The sequence below is a fragment of the Malurus melanocephalus genome, unplaced genomic scaffold (genome assembly GCF_030028575.1).
Source record: "Malurus melanocephalus ecotype Western Australia unplaced genomic scaffold, MMel_1.1 scaffold_1097, whole genome shotgun sequence".
Taxonomy (NCBI): domain Eukaryota; kingdom Metazoa; phylum Chordata; class Aves; order Passeriformes; family Maluridae; genus Malurus; species Malurus melanocephalus.
In genome coordinates, this window is record NW_026624329.1 from 45,610 (window position 1) to 63,850 (window position 18,241).

Consider the following 18,241-nt stretch of genomic DNA (forward strand, 5'->3'; position numbering starts at 1 on the left):
TCACTCTGACATTCCTGAAGGCACACAGCTGACCACTATAACCACAGAGCAAGACCAGGGAAAGAAATCCAGCTTTCCTGGAAAGTCTGACCTGGAATGCCTCCCCTGACATGGGCTTTTAGGCAGACAGATTTACCCTTTCCTTAGCTCTAGGAGCTACTGCTGAATCTAAAAACCAAAGTGAGGTCTCTGCCTACCAAAGGAACCAAGGCTGAGTCACTGAGCCTATCCCAGAACATTGCATAGGACAACATTAAAACAAAGCTTTTCTGTGACATCCAACGGCTCCTGCAGAGGAACATCAGTGTCAGGAGTTCCTGATGCTGACAGCAGAGGAGAATTGGGACTGAAGGCAGYCCATCCCATCCCCCCTGAACTCACATACCCCTTGTAGACCTGCTGCTGGCCTCTGTCCAGGCCCTTCTGTGCCGTGTCCTTCAGAATGGTCTTGATGCCCTTGTCCACAGACACCTGGGCAATGCCAGCTCCCATCAGCCCTGCACCCAGCACAGCCAGAGTCCTGCAGGGAAGGACCAAAGGGACACATTCAGAGCTGRAAATGGCTGAATTCCCATTGCTGCTGTCAGACTCACACAGCTCCTGTCACCCACCCAGGCACCCCTTTGAGTGAGGCCTCCAAGCTGCAGAGGATCAATCTCTGGAGGKTGGAAACCTCTGCTCTGCTACCCAGTGCCAGGAGCCTTTCACAGGTTCTCCACCTTCAGGCCTCCCACCCTGGCACTTACTTGACCTCTTTCTGAGGTGTCCCAAACTTGTTCTTCTTGCACTGCACCTGCCCGTGGTAGAGCCCCATCAGTGCCTTGGACTCCTTGGTCACTGCAAGCTGGCCAAAGCTCTGGAAAAAAGGGAAGAGGGAAGCAGAGGTTGGCATTTGACAGCATCTCAGCACATCAAAAATGTTTCAGGGGGAGAGACAAGCACCGTGTGACTGCACAGATGAGTAATGGACAGAGAATGGATAAGGGCCCAGGTCACCTCTGAGGAAAGGCTCCTCTGGGGCTCAGCACAGCCCACCCTGCACCACCTCCTCCTCCCMAAAAGCAGAAGGACATGGAGCTGCTGGAGAGAGCCCAGAAGAGGCCACAGAAATTCTCACAGGGTTCTGGAGCCAGGCTGGGAGAGCTGGGGGTGCTCACCTGGAAAAGAGAAGGATCCAGGGAGAGCTCAGAGCCCCTTTTGGGGCCTAAAGGGGCTCCAGGAGAGCTGGAGAGGGACTGGGGACAAGGGATGGAGGGACAGGACACAGGGAATGGGGTCACACTGCCAGAGGGCAGGGATGGATGGGATATTGGGCAGGAATTGTTTCCTGGGAGGGTGGGCAGCCCCTGGCACAGGGTGCCCAGAGAAGCTGTGGCTGCCCCTGGATCCCTGGCAGTGCCCAAGGCCAGGCTGGACATTGGGGCTGGGTGCAGCCTGAGATGGTGGAAGGCGTCCCTGTCCAAGGCAGGGGTTGGAACTGGACAGATTCAAGGTCCCTTCCCACCCAAACCATTCTGGAATTTGATATTCCAGTTCCTCAGTGTCAGGATTTCTTCCTCCCTCACATTCACCCCACATTATYTGGGGCCACTGTCTCCACAGATCCAGGTGGAAGGACTCTGTCCTCAGGCTTTGACAAAAATCTTTACAAGCACGTCAGGTTTCACTGACAGCAGCAGCCTGATCCTATTTTCAGAGCATCAGACAGGCAACAAAATCTAARGCCTGCATAACCTCCCAGCACTCAGCACGAATGTTCTGGGGAATACAAAGACAGCACAAGTACACACAAAACAAAGGTTGTCTGAGCCAAGTCTGCCAAGGAAAAGCAGGGAATGTGGTTTGGAGCAGGCTGTACTTTTCTTCACCACTGCCCTGCGAGTTAAAACATCCAACACAAAGCCTAGAAGAGAATCTGCAAACTCCTGTCCTGGGGGAGACAGGGAGGCAGTAAAAAAGCCATGACACTGACACTTATTATTCTTCAGGGGTTCTGGGAAGAGCTCCATCCTGCTGCTGTTCTCAGGAAAAAAAAAAAAAACCAAAAAACATTCATTCTTTGCTGTAAGGAACAGAGAATCCCAAGGCTTTTATTCAGCACCAGACCAAACGTGGGTGGAATGCACAAGCAGCAGGGATGGGGCACAGCCAGGAGGGCACTGGTGAGGTGGCAGCTCCAGCTCAAACCAGGCCTTGGAACCACATGGCAGCAAAAGGAGCTACAAAACTCATCAGGGAAGCAGGAGATGGATGGATTTCACCAGCATTTAAGGGGCAACGACCTTGSGGATGACCCAAGTACAAAGATAATCAGATGGAAATGTGGGTCTGCTGGGGACTTGAGTCTTGCAGAGCTGGCAGTGCCCAGGTGTGACTGTGCACAGACAGATTTACCTCTGCGGCACCAAAAATAACAAATTTCAGCRCAACTGTGGCACAAACAGGACTGGTGAGGAAAAAATAATAAGGACAGGTTGTTTATTATGGCAGAGAAACAGAGGGATGAGGATGGCTGAGTAAAACAAAGCCTCTGTGTGTGGAATAAACAGTCACACATGAGCTCTAGGCCTGCGTGTGAGTGGTTTTTGTGTCCCAGGCCAGGCTGGACAGGGCTTGGAGCAGTTTGGGATAGAGGAAGGTGTTCCTGCCCATGGAGGGGCACTGGATGAGCAGCAGGCTGTGATGAATGCTTATTGTGGTTAAACAGATCCCCTGAGCACACCTGAGCCCTGCCAGGATCTCCTCTCCTTACCTGGGCTTCAATGAGGTATCCAGCATCATTCCCCTGATCCAGACCAGTCTTTACAACCTAATCCAAGAGCAGGAAAAGACACACTGCAGTTCAGTCATGCTGCAAATACACACTTGAACATAATTCCCTGCTGCCTCCAGTGACCTTTCCCAATATTCAAGGTCCTGTCCTTGCTGCTCAAAGCAGAGCTGTGTCACCCAGAGTGTTCCATCAAGTTCATTTCAGCAGTGTGGTTTCAGGAATTGTACTCCTGTAATATCCCTGCTCTGCAAATCCCTCACAGGTTTTACAGAAGTCTTGGCAACAATTTAAACAGTGAAAACCATTTTAAAATAAGGATTCAATCACAGAGTGTCTGTAACAGGATGCCTGTGTAATAGGGGACTATTGCAGTATTATGTGGTTAGTGCTATGAAAATTATAGCAATTTCTGTTTTTACAGTGTCAAACAGGTCCCCTGAACCCTTTAGAAACTGAATAGAAAAACTGCAGCTGAAAGTTTCATGGACAAAATATTCCAGCTAAGCCTTCCGCCAACTGGGAATCCTGCTCTGGTACCAGTATCTATAAACTGGTGACCATATTTTGGGCAGTGATTCTGAATTCTGTCCCATAGCCAGAASTCCTCAGGATGATCTCTGTGAGGATGAGGCTGGATTCAAAGGAAGGATCCCCTTCCCTCTGCCTGTCCCACATTATCCCACAGATCCACCTGCCCTGCAGTGGGGTTACCTCGATGATCTTCAGAGGAGCAGGGTAGAGCCCTTTGGTTTGCTTTTGGACTTTGCTCTCCACTGTCTTGTAAACTTGCTGCCTCACAAAGGGAAGAGCCATGGCATAGTCTGTTAGCCCTGCAAGGTGAGACAGAACAGGGGTCAGCACCGTGCTGGTGCACAGCCAGCCAGCCAGGATGGACTGCAATGGTAACAGAATAGAAATGTGAATATCTGCACCTAAAACTCAGGCAGAGGGGCTGCTCACAGGGTTTCCATGGCTTGTTCTGTGGACAAGTCTCTTTGAGGGCTGTCCTGCTAACACCAGTGAGGACAGACTGAGCCCTGGGAGGCAGAATTCCYACAGAGATGTCCCCATTTCTGGGCTGTGCTGTCGAGGATCAGTGTGGAGCAGCCCCATGTGCCTCTTCCCACTTGACTTCATSAGCTTGGTACAGAACTTGCCACTACAACTTTGCAGATGGACACTCCCTGGAGATACCTGCTCCCCTCTCTCCTCGAGGCCTGGCTCCCTTCCAGCAAGCTCAGGAGCCACCATGTCCAGCTCTGCCAAAGCCCAAATCTGCAGAGCAATGTTTTCTCTGCCACCCCACCCGGCTTGAGAAATGATTCCCACATGAACTAACTTGGGTKTGAAAATGGAATTAAGCAGGAGCATGAACACATCCTGGAGAAGCCAGGCKGGATCACTGTTGTCCCCTGGGATTTGTCCACATTTACTTACTCTGCATGAGCCCTTTGGATCTCTTGGCAGACACCGTTTTGTTGGCCAATCCCCTGGCAAAGCCAATGGCCACCTCCTCCAGGTACTCGATTGTTCGTGCTTCTGGAGTCTTCAGTCCTGGCCCTGGAGAGAGCAGAGACCACAGCAGAGACCCACAGTTACCCCTGAGGGATGAGGATGCAGGGTTTTTGAACCAGACACAACTTGAGGGGTTTTTGAACTGCTACTGCTCCATTCCCCACTCCTGGGTTATGACCAATGGTGGAAAAGCTCAGCAGGGACCACATGAAGGCCCCAAGGGATTTATATTCATGACAAGGGATTTATATCCATGATAAGGAATTTATATCCATGATAAGGAATTTATATCCATTGTGCAGAAATGCTGGAATGCCAGCTCCCAAGTCACATCCAGCTCTGCAATTAGACCAGGTTGCTCAGGGACACCTTCTGCCTGCTTCTGAACACCACCAAGGACCTTCCAGGACCTCCCTGGAGCTGTCCCAGCTCCTGACCATCTTTTTGCCAYTTGTGCCCTTTATTCCTCAAACCTTTTACTTGGCATAACTGCAGGAGGGRGCTGAGGTGTTCTGTATCCCCTTCCTCCTGCTGCACCTCTCCTCCCTTTGTGGAACAAGTGTTCATCACCACATTGTACCAACACTGCTGTTAGACACACAGGGAGTGCTGAATCCCTGGAAATCACCTGTGCTGGAATATCCAACAAACCCCAACCTTTGAACTCAGTGCAGGAAACCTCACTTGCTTTAGCTACTCCACACCCTGTAACACCTGGCCCAACTTAAAGCTGTCCCACACTGAAGCAAGCCACCACAAAACCAGTTTTAGCAGCCTCTGAGGCTGGGTTGCACAATTTCCAAGCACAGGAATCCTCATTTCCAGACAATTGTATCATCAGGACAGGAGGACACAACACAGGGCTGAACAGGCAGCTGTGAAATGACGCCAGAGGCAAACTCTGAATCACTAATGACAGCGAAGTGCCTGGTGAAGTTACACAGAGCCACCAGGAAGATCCTGGAGCTAAATGTGCAACCTTGGGCTGAAAAAAACCTGCTGAGGTCACAACCCTCTTCATCCCAACTGCTCCAAACACACCCAGATGCTGCACAGAGCTAAGGAAACGCCCCACACACACCCTGACACAGGAGGAAGTCAAATCCAAAATCAGAATCTCCCTCTTTTTTTTCAGCTCCCACTATTCTACTCCTCTGCAAAAGGTTGAGATCCTCAGTTTTTTTTAGGGTTTGGGTGGGAAGGGAATGTTACAGGTTATATAATCCTCTCCCTGCCAGGGGCAGGGACATCTTCCACTATCCCAGGTGGTTCCAAGCCCCAATGTCCAGCCTGACCTTGGGCACTGCCAGGGATCCAGGGCCTGCCCACCCTCCAGGGMACAATTCCTGCCCAGTAACCCATCCATCCCTGCCCTCTGGCAGTGTGACCCCATTCCCTGTGTCCTGTCCCTCCATCCCCTGTCCCCAGTCCCTCTCCAGCTCTCCTGGAGCCCTTTTAGGCCCCAAAAGGGGCTCTGAGCTCTCCCTGGATCCTTCTCTTGTCCAGGTGAGCACCCCCAGCTCTCCCAGCSCTGGAGCAGCTCCATGGTCCCTTCCTTTCTCCTTTTTTGTGTAACAACTTCAGGGTTTTCACCCAGCAGACCCCAGGAGCTGCTCCMTGCTGGGGAAGTCTCTCAGCAAGGAAATAAAGCACCACAAACACTCTGACAGCTCAGAGGAGCTCCCTGTGGAAGATCCTCTCCTGCCCTGGCTGAATGGCAGAGCCAGACCAAGGAAAAATAGGCCAAACAAAAYAACACAGCTGATTTTACAGGCAGCAGACAAAACAGAGCTGTATAATCTACATTTCTGCGATGCCCGTGGGTGTGAAAGAGAATTCATTGGAAATCTGAGAGTTGAGAGCTCAGAACCTCACCAGCTTCCAAATTCTCACCCTCCARGGCTGAGACATTCAGCTCTAACCTGATGTGCTGCAAGATGTCAATCCCTGATTTCCCATTTCCAGTAACTTGGATACATTAACAAATGCTGGATTCTGATACTCCAGCTGAAGAGAACTGCTGTTCCTTTCAAAGCCTGAGCTGTGAGAACCATTCACACAAATTGGTGTGGGTTTACTTTACCTGCAGTTAATTCTCAATGTTTTGTTGTGAACTAATCTGGGAGCTCTGAGCTATCCACTCCCATCTGCTTTCTTTTATAAATGGCACATGCCAGAATTGGATCCAGGGAATGCTGCAGAGCTCCCTGCTGAAGAACAACTGATTGCATGCCCTGAAATTGCCTCCTGATTGATGGTGTCTGTCTCCTTCCAAGCTTTCCATCATCACTTAAAGCACCACCCCAGGTAGAGCTGCCTTCCCCAGACACAGAGTGAACAGGAGCCCTCCTGGTGCTGGCTGCTGTTTGGATAATGAGGAATGCACCCAATGTTTGCATATCATTTGTATTTCTGTGTTCCTCCTACGTGCCTCTCTGTGCTGAGCCAGGATTTCCAGCAGCTCCTCAGAAAGCTCACATTTCCTTTCAGCAAGCTGGGGTAATTGTGGGTATAAACAGCCACATTTGCTGGMTCTTAAAAACCAATTCACTTCTAAGCAAGTATGAAGTGGGAAAGTTTACCCAGGCARTTTTAACTCCAGTCTGGGAGCCACAGATCCGTTTCCTAAACATGCAGAGAGTATTTGTGTATCCTGGTGGATCCCCCAGTGTGGGCAACAGGAAAAGGGGAGATTCTGCTCCTGTGCTCAGGTGAGAYCCCACCTTCAGAGAAGCCCTGGGGACAACAGAACAAGGAGCTGGAGCTGCTGGAGAGAGCCCAGAGGTGGCACCAAGGGGATCAGAGGGATGGAGCAGCTCTGTTGGGAGGGAAGGATTTGGGATTGAGATTTGGGATTGCTCAGCCTGGAGAAGGCTCTGGGGAGACATAACTGGAGCCTTCCAGTACCTGGAGGAGCTGACAGGAAAGATGGAGAGGGACTGGGRACAAGGGATGGAGGGACAGGACACAGGGAATGGCTTCCCATTAGGCAGGGACGGATGGGATATTGRRAAGGAATCRTTCCCTGGAGGGTGCCCAGAGAAGCTGTGGCTGCCCSTGGATCCTGGCAGTGCCCAAGCCCAGGCTGGATGGGGCTTGGAGCACCCTGGGATAGTGGAAGGTGATCCTGCCCACAGCTTTAAGGTCCCATTCCAACCCAGGCCATTCCATGACCCTGTGATCCAGCTGAACACTGGCCTGTGGGACAGCASAGACACCAGGGCTTCCCTGGCACTGCTCAGGGTGGGCAGCAGCACCTTTTGGCTCATTTTATTTTCTTCAGCACCACCAGTGTGCTCTGACCATGCTCTGCCTGGGGAAACTCTGCTCAGCACCCTTCAGCTCCACAGCAGTGCCAGCCTTCCATTCTAACTCCAGGGTGGGGCTGATCACCTCTCAGAAGGCTCTGCAGGGTTTAATCCTCCCTTTAGACTGGGATTAAACTCCTCCATTTAGTCACCTTCCAAGGAAGCTGCCTTAGTGAAAGAACTTTGGGAGCAAGGCATCATTCAGCAGCCTGCTCAGCACTTGGAATTCTGAGTTTGCAGGGAATTTCTCCACCCAGCTGGCAATTCCCAGTGCCTAAGCSATGGGGATGCCTGCTCCTCTCCTGTCAGGGATCACCATCTGCAGGCTGCAGACACACAAGATATCTATTGTCCTTCCATTAGGGGCTGCAATCTGTCCTCTGACATGATAAATGGGGACTGTGGGCTCTTCTCTGGATAATTAGTTTAAGGAGGAGAGCCAGCAGGCCTGCCCTCAGTGCTGACCTCTCCTGTTCACTCAGCTTCTGCAGCAGCCTCACATTTCAAGGTCCCTGTGCCTGCAGGGAAGCAACAGCAGAGCAGGACAAGATCTCTGCACGCATTTTGGTGAGGGGAGAGATTTCCTGACAGGCAGCACATCAAAAAACAGAGATATCATGTCTGACCTAGTGGTTCCACCAGCTGGTCAACCAGCCCCATTTTCTTGGCTCTGTCTGCACGGATGTTCCTCCCAGTCAGCATCATATCAAAGGCAGCAGGAACTCCCACCTGGAAGGGCAGAAAGAAGATTCCAGAGTGGGAGCTTGCCAGGCAGAAGGGACTATGGAGTCAAATTTTCCTCTTACTCACCATCTTTGGCAGCCTCTGAGTACCCCCTGCTCCGGGCAGGAGACCCAGCAACACTTCAGGTGTTCCCAAGACTGTTTTTTTGTCCTTTGTTGCTACTCTGTAGTGACAGGCAATGGCAACCTTAAAAAAGGAAGAGACAAGGAAAGGTTTCCCTGTGAAAGTCCCCAGGAGAACTGGGCATCCATCACACAGCTCTATCCTACACATTGCCTCAGCTTGCCTCATGACCCCACACCAATTCCCTAATCCAACTGTCCAAATTCCCTCTGTGCTCACTGATATCTTCTTCTGGGGGTGACAGCAAGCAGGTGTGAGATGAACATTAAACTACCAAGCTGATTTTAAATCTCACCTAGACCAACAAGGGCTTAAATAATTCACTACACCAAGAGCACGATCCCATCTATGGATCAGCCACAATTCCTGGCTTATCCCTGGATTGCCAACACAGTRGGTGTACAAAGCTGTKACTGCTTGAGAAATCACTACAAACTAAAGAGACTCCATCCCAAGCTGACTCTGTTTTAGTAACAACACTGCTCCAGGAATTAGCAGAGCCCTGCAGGTTACAAAATCCTAGATGGAGAGGCAGAAGATCCAGCCAAGGTGCCAGAGCAGAGCTGGCAGCAGGGTGGAGCCTGGCTGGGCCCCTGCACTCACCCCTCTCACAGCAACCCCAGAAAGAATGGAAGTTGCTGGGATACAAGACTTCATCTGAAAAGCAGCAATTTCCAGGCTGAACTCTGCCAGCAGAATTGATGCAGATCCAATGCCTGCTGGAAACAGCCAGTTTGYCCTGGGACACTCATCTAAATATTAGCCTGGCCCACACAGGTTCAGATTTGATTTGCTCTCTTTCCACAGCAGCAGCAGAACTCACACTGCAGAGCCCTGAAGCACAACCAAGCCATTAGCTTGCCACAAACTCATTTCCATGATGTAATGAGGCCTCATCAGCTCCCAAATCCCTCTCACAGTACCAGTCCTGCCGGCATCATTTGGATAATCAAAGAACCAGCAGTGTCAGCTCCCTCTCCTGCTGTGAGCCCCAGRATTGTCCAGTACCTCCAGCCCTCCTCCCAGGCAGCTGCCACTGATGGCAGCAACCACGGGCTTTGGAGAGTGCTCAATCTTCTCCAGCATTTTCTGTCCGTCCTGAGAGAGCTGAGTCACTTCCTGAGCAGTCTTGCAGGCTTCAAGCATGCTGAGGGGAGGAGAAAGAAGGATCACAATGGGAAAAGCACTGACGAAACAGCAGGGAAATGAGAGGTTGTGATGAGTTTKTTGCCGTTTTCCCACAATCTCCAGTGCCTGACAGGCAGGCAAGAGCTGTTTAAGCCCCAGTTTTGGATCAGACAACACAAGACTAAAACACAGCAAGGTCAAGCCCTGCACACTGACATGGGCTGTGCCTGAGGCTGTGATTGGGATCCCTTGGACCAGGGCTCCAGAAGCCTTTGGGAGTGGAGGAAGGGTCATAGGAAGTCTCAAAGCACTTGCCTGGAAGGGTGGAGGAAAGAGGCCAGGATCACTTTTTAGAGGAGCAGATGGCCAGTGCTCTGATGCCACACTCTGCCAATTAGAGACTCCCTGTGCCAATTATTCTCCTGGAGGCTGGCAGGAACAATTTGGGAGGCTGGAGGTGCTGAGGCACCTCTTAAACACAGCCTGGCCTTTGCTCTACTCRCCTCCTTCCCCCCAGTCTCTGTCCCTGGACAAGGCCAGGCAAAAATATAACCAGGTTTTGAAGGGTCTATTTGTAATTTACCTTCTTTCCTCAGAGCTTTTTGGCTTTTAATGTCTTTAAGCAACTATTCTGTCCTGCCAGTGCCAGCAGTAGGAGCCAGTGGCATTCCAATGGGTCCCACTGGGTACCCACAGGATCATCCCACATCCTGGAAAAGTTACTCAGGGAGCCTGGGAGGCTGCTCAGSCTCAAGGCAGAGTGCCAAACCCTGCCCAAGTGAGGGGCCAGGCTGGAAGGCTGCCAGGCACTCTAGCCCAGCTTAAACGAGTCCTGCATGTGAATTACCCACTCCTGTTGTATCCCAGAAGGATACAATTGTCCCAGAAGGACAATGCCCACCCCAGAGCCAGGATGGGTTTCCTTGGCTGCACCCCAGCAGGCAGGAAGGAATGACCAAGTGGCACAGCCAGRAGGGGTTTAAGGACTCCCCACGTCTTTCTTTGCCAAGATTCTCAYTTCATGCCAGCAATTGTGGCATCCTGAGCTCCCAGCCTGAGCCTCACCCCGGGGTGAGATATCAGGGACAAACTGCTGTGCTTCCCTGGCTGTTGGGTTTTAGGGAGAGCTCCATCAGCTCCTGAGAGCCCGTGCTTACTTGAGATCTGCTCCAGCAATGAAAGAGCCAGGCTTGGAGGAGATGAGCACGGCACTTTTCACAGCCTCGTTGGCCCAGATCTCGTTCATGACGTCGGTGAATTCTGCACTCAGCTGCTTGGACAGGGTGTTCACCTGGAGCAAAGCAGCACCATCAGCACGAGCTCAGCTGGAGCCCAGACCTGCTCAAGTTACTGCAGCCTTGTCCTAACACAAACCCACCCCAAGATAAAACCCTGCAGCCGCTCATCTTTAATTAAGAAGTTCTTCCTTAACCTCCCCACTGGTGGGTTTTGACCCCAAACACTGATTCTGTGAGCTCATAAACTTTTTTTTTTTTTTTTTTTTTTTTTTTTTTTTAATAGAATCATAGAATGCAAGAATGGTCTGGGATGGAAAGGACTTTTCAATGTCATCTCATCCAACCCCCTGCAATGAGCAGGGACACCTTCCACCAGATCAGGCTGGTGACATCCCTCCGTCTTTACTGAAAGGTTGCAACAAGCAGGATAAATCCAGCCTGAGTTCTTTGGGTACCACAAACATCCTTACAGAAAATAGGATATTTCAAACCTGAGATTGCTGTTGCTCAAAATGAAGGAGTATATGTAAAAAAACTTCTGGCTTACTACAATAAATACAAGATTTTTCATAGCAGTAGTAGTTACRTCTTTGTATCTTGTATAATATCAGAGCAGCTCAGCTGCTTAGCTTTAAAATCCGATTTTTTATTGAAAGCTCTACTATTTCTTCATAAAGAGCATTTCATGTGAGATGACATCTGAAATTCATCACTGGTTTACAAGGCTCCAAAATGCATTTTTAGATGTATTCTTTTCCTGCCTCCTGATATCTGAACAACTGCAGCTGTATTGACCTAAAACCTGAAAATTAGCTCTATTTATATTGTATTCATGATAATAGAATCAGAAGCACTTGTGCATTCCAAAGCACTGAAGAATGGACAYACTTTAACCATTTTGAATCCAAGAACTTCGTAAGATTTATAATTTTTCTCAGATTCCTTGAAGATTTTGAACTTAATAAGACCTTTCTAAGTGTCTGGGAGAGAGACAAATTTGCTTAGCACACATAAAGTACTCCAAGAGGCATCTCCAAATGTCTCATTAAAAACCCTCCTTTTCCTATTTCTCCTTTGCTCCCAACTTTGTAACACTGCAGGTTAGGAGAGCTCTTAGCCTTAAATGAGAATTTCCAGTACCTTGGAATTTGGTGTGTTGAAGCGCACGACAGCAACATCCCCTTTGATATCACAGCTGACGTGGGTTCTGTCTGCAAACAAAACACAAGGGTGGGGTCAGCTCCTGCTCCAGGGATTTTAAGGAATAATTGGATTTATAGAAAGGCTTCATACTTACTGTGAAGGGCACTGGAGGTGGAGATGTTACGGCAGGCATAACCTAWGGAAAAGATGTTAGAGGTGTTAAAGGAATTCTCAGCAGTCTAAGCCTAAGTCTCTCTCAGGTCCCCTTGCCCGMCAAGGGCAGCTTTTGGAAAATGCTGGGCATGAGCCAGTCCCTCCCCTTGTGGCCTGACCTGTGCCACCACCAGAGTCCAGTGGTCACACCACTGCAGTGACCTTCCAGCTCAGACCCCACACTGCAGTGCCAGCAGTGCTCAACCGAGAACAGCAAAACTGAAATCCTTCCTCCCAATGAGCTGAYAAGGGATGGAGCAGGTGGCACAGGGAGTTTTGCCTTTATTATCCTCATTCAAACATCTCTTCAATGCTAAATCAGGGACATTCCTGCAGTTTAGGGAGCTTCAAGGTGAATTCCAGCAAAGCAAACACAAATGGCCAGCGTATTTCTGTGAAATACACTCTGGTGCCAGCAAACGAGGGCAGCTCAAGTGTGACATAGATCTGTGTGGCCRCAAAAACCCACAAAATATTCATTCTTGTCTCCATCTATCAACAAGATACTCAGAATCACAGATTGGTTGAATGGAAAGAGACTTCAAAGCCCATTCCCTGCCATGGGCAGGGACACTTCCCACTATCCCAGGGTGTCCCCAATGTCCAGCCTGGCCTTGGGCACTGCCAGGGATCCAGGGGCAGCCACAGCTTCTCTGGGCACCCTGTGCCAGGGCCTGCCCACCCTCCCAGAAAAATTCCTTCCCAATATCCCATCTAACCCTGGCTCCTGGCAGTGGGAAGCCATTCCCTGTGTCCTGTCCCTCCATCCTTTGTCCCCAGTCCCTCTCCAGCTCTCTAGGATCCGTCTCTACTAAGGACATATAAAGCACACAAAACATGTCTTGTTCTAAAGCCCTCAGAAAACACAGAGAATGAACGAATTCTGCCCACAAGTTCCTAACTCACAAATCTCCTTTTTCTGCTCAGAAATTCTCAGAAATTGGCCCCACGATCTTTCAGCACATGAATGAACCCCAGCTCTATTCAAGCAACCTTGATCCGGACCTCGAGGATCCCCTAACTCAGATCCAAGCTGAATGCCTGCCAAAGCTGCTTTAAATCTGAATTCCAGTAAAAGTGTTACTTCCACATGTATCTATCAGCTGGAACACAGCCAATTAGCCAGGGGAYGGTTCTGCTCTATGCTGATAAAACCTGTAGGAATGAAACATTCCCATTCCCAGCAGCAAGAAAGGAGGATAATCCAATATCAGGAGAATAAACCTTGCCCTGTGCCTCCCCAGCAAGTGTCTCCCCCTCTCACAGCCTCATGACACGGGCTCAGGGCTGCACTTTGGCCTCATTTCCACCTTGTCCGGGGTGCTGGCAGCAGGGACTGACCTTTGCTCCCATTCCTGAGCCTGGGATACACGGTGTGATGTCGTGGGGATGGAAATTCAGCGTCAGGCTGTCCCAGCAAACAGGTCTGGGGTGCGTGTGTGTGTGTGTGATGCGCCCACAGCAGCATTTTATAAACAAAAACTGAACTGGTTCCCACTCCAAAGCTCCTCAGGAGTATTTAATAGCCACATGTGATTGCTGCATGCAACACTCATTTCCCTAAASTTTTTGTGTGCTCAAGTCAGGTACTCCTAAAAATAAGCACCAACACTCAATTCCCATAAACCAAGCATGGGCTGACAATTCCTCTGGTGAGAGATGCTGCTCAGCAGAACACCATGCACGTTTAACAGCAGTATTTTAACCCAAGAAAAGCCACTCAAACTCTTTAAAGAGAAGGCAAGGGCTGAACTGTCTCCCTGAATTCATTCACTCAATCCTTGGAACAAGCTGGGATAGTGAAAGGTGTCCCTGCCCACGGCAGGGGTGTGGAACAAGATGAGCTTTAAGATCCCTTCCAGCCAAACCAGTCTGGGATTCCATGTTTTTTGTTCTTTACATGGCTTTCCTTTTCTGTATCAGCTCCCAAACAGATTCCTTCCATGCAAACCTTCAGCCTCGAATTCCATTTTCCCTTTCCATTCTCACAAAACAGAAGAGATGAAGCAGTAAAAACACAAATCAAGGGCATGACTGGACAAATCTCACTCCATTTGAACTTAAACTCTTTCGAGAGAGGTGCTGTCAGCAGTGTAACAGCTGGTCAACATTGGAGTGAGATTTCCATAGCCTGACAGTGGTTTATTTTAGAACCTGGAATATTTGTGGAAAACATCTTTCACCTGGAAACCAAAGCAGCTCCTTGGTCCCAGTCCCTGCACATTTACTTTAGGCACTGATCCCTTCAGATCTGCAACAGAATGTGCCAAGACCCGAGCCAGAAAAATCCTCCAAAATGCTGCAGTAGGAAGCAGCAGCCCAGCTGCAGATAACACCACGTCCTACCATTCACTCCAGAGTTAAAACCTTGAAAATTAACTCCAGTCTCACCCCTCTGCTCACTCCAGCTCAAACACCAGGACACCAACACTTCTCAAGACTTTGCCAGAGACTCGGATGTAGCAGAGAATGGACAATTCCCCACCGCACAGCCCAGCCTGCTCATTCACACTTTCTCTTTTCCCTTTTCTACCTCAGCTATTTCCCTGCCCAGCACTTCCCCTTCCTGCCCTTCCACTCACCGGGACATGGCACACCGCTTGAACTGGGAACAGCCTCCATGGGTGATGGCTCAGGGAAAAAGCCTTTTTCCAGTCCTGGAGCACCCCAAGCCCCAGCAGGATGGATGGGACAAAGCTCAGACCACCTGAGAGCTGAGCACAGAGCTGTGACCCGTGAGATGTGAAACTCCTGGCAAAGTGAGCTTCCCAATCTGCTCTGGGAACCTTTCAGCACACAGATGTGGCTCAGCAGGTACAGCCAGCCCTGGAGCTCACCTGGCTCCTGTCTGCTCCCTGCCTTTGGCCTGCCCTGGAGAGCTCTGCATCCACTTCCCAAACACTTTGCAAGGCAGATCAAGTGTGCTAATTAATTATGAACAGTGACAGCGTCCTCAGAGCAGCTCCAGGGCTGTTTGTTGTGAAGGGTTTTACCAGTTAGAACAAGAATTCCAACAACAGCCTCAGAACTCCACGGAGTTGCCACAGGTCTCCTCATCAGTGATTGCAGYACCCTGTCACGTCCAAACCTGCTCCAAGGCTGCACGTAACACAGGTGTSATCCCAGAATCATGGAACTCACATTGGAAAAGACCTTTCAGAGCACCAAGCTCTCAACCCAGCAATGTCGAGCCCAGGTTTGGGTTTAAATGAAATGCAGCAGGATTTCGAGTCAACATCAATACCACTCAGAGGCCCTTCAAAGTGCTGAAATAAGAGATTTCTAGAGCTTCTCAGCCAGGCCCTTCAGCCTTCCCAGAGTTTCAGCCTTGGTAGCCAGGAAGCACCGAGGCAGTTCTGTGCACAGGCAGGGGAGAGGGCTGGCAAGGGAGATGCCTCACACAAAATCATGGAATGATTGAATCCCAGGATGGTTTGAGTGGGAAAGGGCATTAAAGCCCATCCAGTCCCATCCAGTGCCATGGGCAGGAATACTTTCCACTGTCCCAGGCTGCTCCAAGCCCTGTCCATCCTGGCCTTGGACACTGCCAGGGATCCAGGRGCAGCCACAGCTTCTCTGGGCACCCTGTGCCAGGGCCTCCCCACCCTCCAGGGAACAATTCCTSCCCAATATCCCATCCATCCCTGCCCTCTGGCAGTTGGAAGCCSTTCCCTGTGTACTGTCTCAAGTGCCTCTCCAGCTCTCCTGGAATCCCTTTAGGCACTGGAAAAGGCTCCAAGTTCTCCCTAGAGTCTTCTCCAGGCTGAACAATCCCAATTGTCTCAGCCAAGAGACCCGGGAGCACCTGGAGATGCTGCCAGGCCTGAGCACACCCTCCCCATCCAGGAGGGAAYACAGGGATACCCCTCCCCATGGATACACCTGCATTCCTGGAGGGCAGCCACAGGATCTGGACACCCAAGGACATGGGGGACACTCTCTCCTTTCCAAACTGGGGACAGGCACATGTGTCAGGGCACAAGGACACTCTCTCTCTGTGGATTAGCTCAGCGCAGGCACCATCCTGACTTGAGGGTGCCAGGTCACAGGGAACCCYCCCAGAGCTGCACATGGATTCCCACAGTGTGTCCATGTGTGACTGCCATGGCAGAATGTCCCTCATGGGGACACACACCCCCCAGAGACCCCAGGACATGGGGAAATCTTGAGGGGCGGGTGTTGGGGATGTGCCACGGATCCTCTGRGTGACTCACAGGCCATAGGGACCAACCTCTCACATGGGGGGACACGTGTGGGGACACCTCCCAAACCCACAGCACCCCCAGGAACCTCCCCCACTCCCAGTCCCAGTCCTCACAGTCCCTTCCCTGAGAACACCCCACTCCTCACAGCCCTCACGGTCACACCACCTGGAGACACCTCCCGTGACACCCCCACCCTTTGCCACAGCACCAAGAGACCCTCTCAGGGACACGCTGTTCCTCATCTCCTCAGTGTCACCGCAGCCCTCGCCCACCTCCTGCCCTGTCGGTGCTTCCTCACCTCTCAGTGCCCCCTCCCCGACCCCTCAGTGTCCCACCAGTCTCATCTCTCTGTGCCTCCTCACCGTCCCCCCAGAACTTTACTCTTCAGTCCGCCCCGTCCTACCCCATTCCTCGCTCCTCCAACCCTCAGAGTTCCTCCGGCCCGTCATTGACACCTTCCCCTCAGTGTCCCCCCGCTCCCAGCGCCCCTTCACCGTCCCGCTACCAGTCCGTGCCTCCCCTCCCTCAATGTCCTCCCAGTGCTCCTCCAGTATCTCCGTCCCTCACCCCTCACTGCCCCCCAATACCCCCATCCCAGAGGGCTCCCCTCACGCGGGGACACCGCACTCCAGCCTCTCCCGCTCCCCGCCGTCCCCCCGCTCACCGCGGGGCGGGGTGTGCCGCGTCGGGCCGGCCCTGGCGGCGGCCGGGAGGCGGCCGAGGCTGCCGATGGCTCTCACCGCCGCCGCCATCTTCGCCGAGGTCGAATGAGGGAGAGACCGCCGGGGCCCTGACCGCGCCCGTCCCGCCCGCGCCGCCCCGCCCGCGCCTGCCCGCCGCGCTGCCTGCGCGCTTCACCGCCGACAGCACGCTTCTGCCTCCCTCTCCTCCTTTTTTCCGCGGTGTCCTGACTGTTTTCAACGCGTTCCGAGCCGGAGCAGATTGCGGGAGAGCTCGGGGAAGGGCTGCGGAGTGAGCGGTGTCGGTCAGGCGCGCCGAGGGCAGCCCGGAGCGTGAGGGGGCGCGGGGCCCTCGCTGAGGGGAGGTGGGGCGGCAGCAGAGCGGGGCGAGGGCCGAGGTGAGCGGCGGCCCCGGGACAGGGGGACAGGAGGGGACCGGGAGTAAAAGGCTCTGTCCCGGACGGACGGGAAGGTGCGGGAAGGGTGAGAGAAGTCGGGGAGTCGGTCCCGGGGAAAGGGGTGAGAGCTGGGATAGGYGGCTCGGTCCGGGATGGACGAGAGAGTCGGGGGTCTGTCCTCAGTGGGCGGGGTGAGGGTGAAGGGAGTCCGGGGGTCGGTCCCAGATGGACGGGGAAAAACTGAGGGGAGTCGGGGTTTTGTTCCGGGTAGACGGGGGTGGGCCTGGAGAAGGGTGAGGGGAGGGCCGGGGGTCGGTCCTGGATGGATGAAGGGATCGAGGGATCGGTCCTGGATGGATGAAGGGATCGAGGGATCGGTCCTGGATGGATGGAGGGATCGAGGGATCGGTCCTGGATGGATGGAGGGGGTCTGTGGGGGTGAGAAAAGCAGGGGTGTATTTTGGGGGTGTAGCAGGTGGGCGCTGGGAGTCTCTGGGGTGGGGATGACGGTGCTGTGGTGCGTGAAAGAGTCAGGGGTGTGTGGAGAGGGGAAGGGAGTAGGAGTTGTTTATGGAATTATGAATTATCCGGGGCTGGGAGGGATCCATGAGGATCACGGAGTCCAGCTCAGCTGCGGAATCCAGGCAGATCCTTCAGGCTCTTCAAGGAGCTTTGCCCTGGTGATTTGTGCGGGCAGGGGGTGCCAGAGGAGCACTGGCTTCCAAAAATGAGGGGGGTGGGGGCATTTTGGGGGGCAGGAACAGGGGAACATC

General features: G+C 52.1%; 1 protein-coding gene across 1 annotated transcript in view; it reads right to left on the reverse strand.

The window, feature by feature from the left end:
• Window positions 1–17,173, reverse strand: part of HADHA (hydroxyacyl-CoA dehydrogenase trifunctional multienzyme complex subunit alpha) — a 27,408-nt gene extending 10,235 nt beyond the window's left edge. The window contains exons 1-12 of the mRNA XM_057386918.1: window positions 17,055–17,173; window positions 12,127–12,168; window positions 11,970–12,040; window positions 10,749–10,882; window positions 9,472–9,610; window positions 8,407–8,526; window positions 8,223–8,325; window positions 4,211–4,333; window positions 3,485–3,603; window positions 2,753–2,809; window positions 747–856; window positions 386–520 (exon numbers count right to left, since the gene is read on the reverse strand). Of these exons, the coding sequence (XP_057242901.1) occupies window positions 386–520; window positions 747–856; window positions 2,753–2,809; window positions 3,485–3,603; window positions 4,211–4,333; window positions 8,223–8,325; window positions 8,407–8,526; window positions 9,472–9,610; window positions 10,749–10,882; window positions 11,970–12,040; window positions 12,127–12,168; window positions 17,055–17,142 (1,241 nt within the window). The 5' untranslated portion in view covers window positions 17,143–17,173. The remainder of the gene's footprint in view (window positions 1–385; window positions 521–746; window positions 857–2,752; window positions 2,810–3,484; window positions 3,604–4,210; window positions 4,334–8,222; window positions 8,326–8,406; window positions 8,527–9,471; window positions 9,611–10,748; window positions 10,883–11,969; window positions 12,041–12,126; window positions 12,169–17,054) is intronic.
• Between the last annotated feature and the right edge of the window lie 1,068 nt (window positions 17,174–18,241).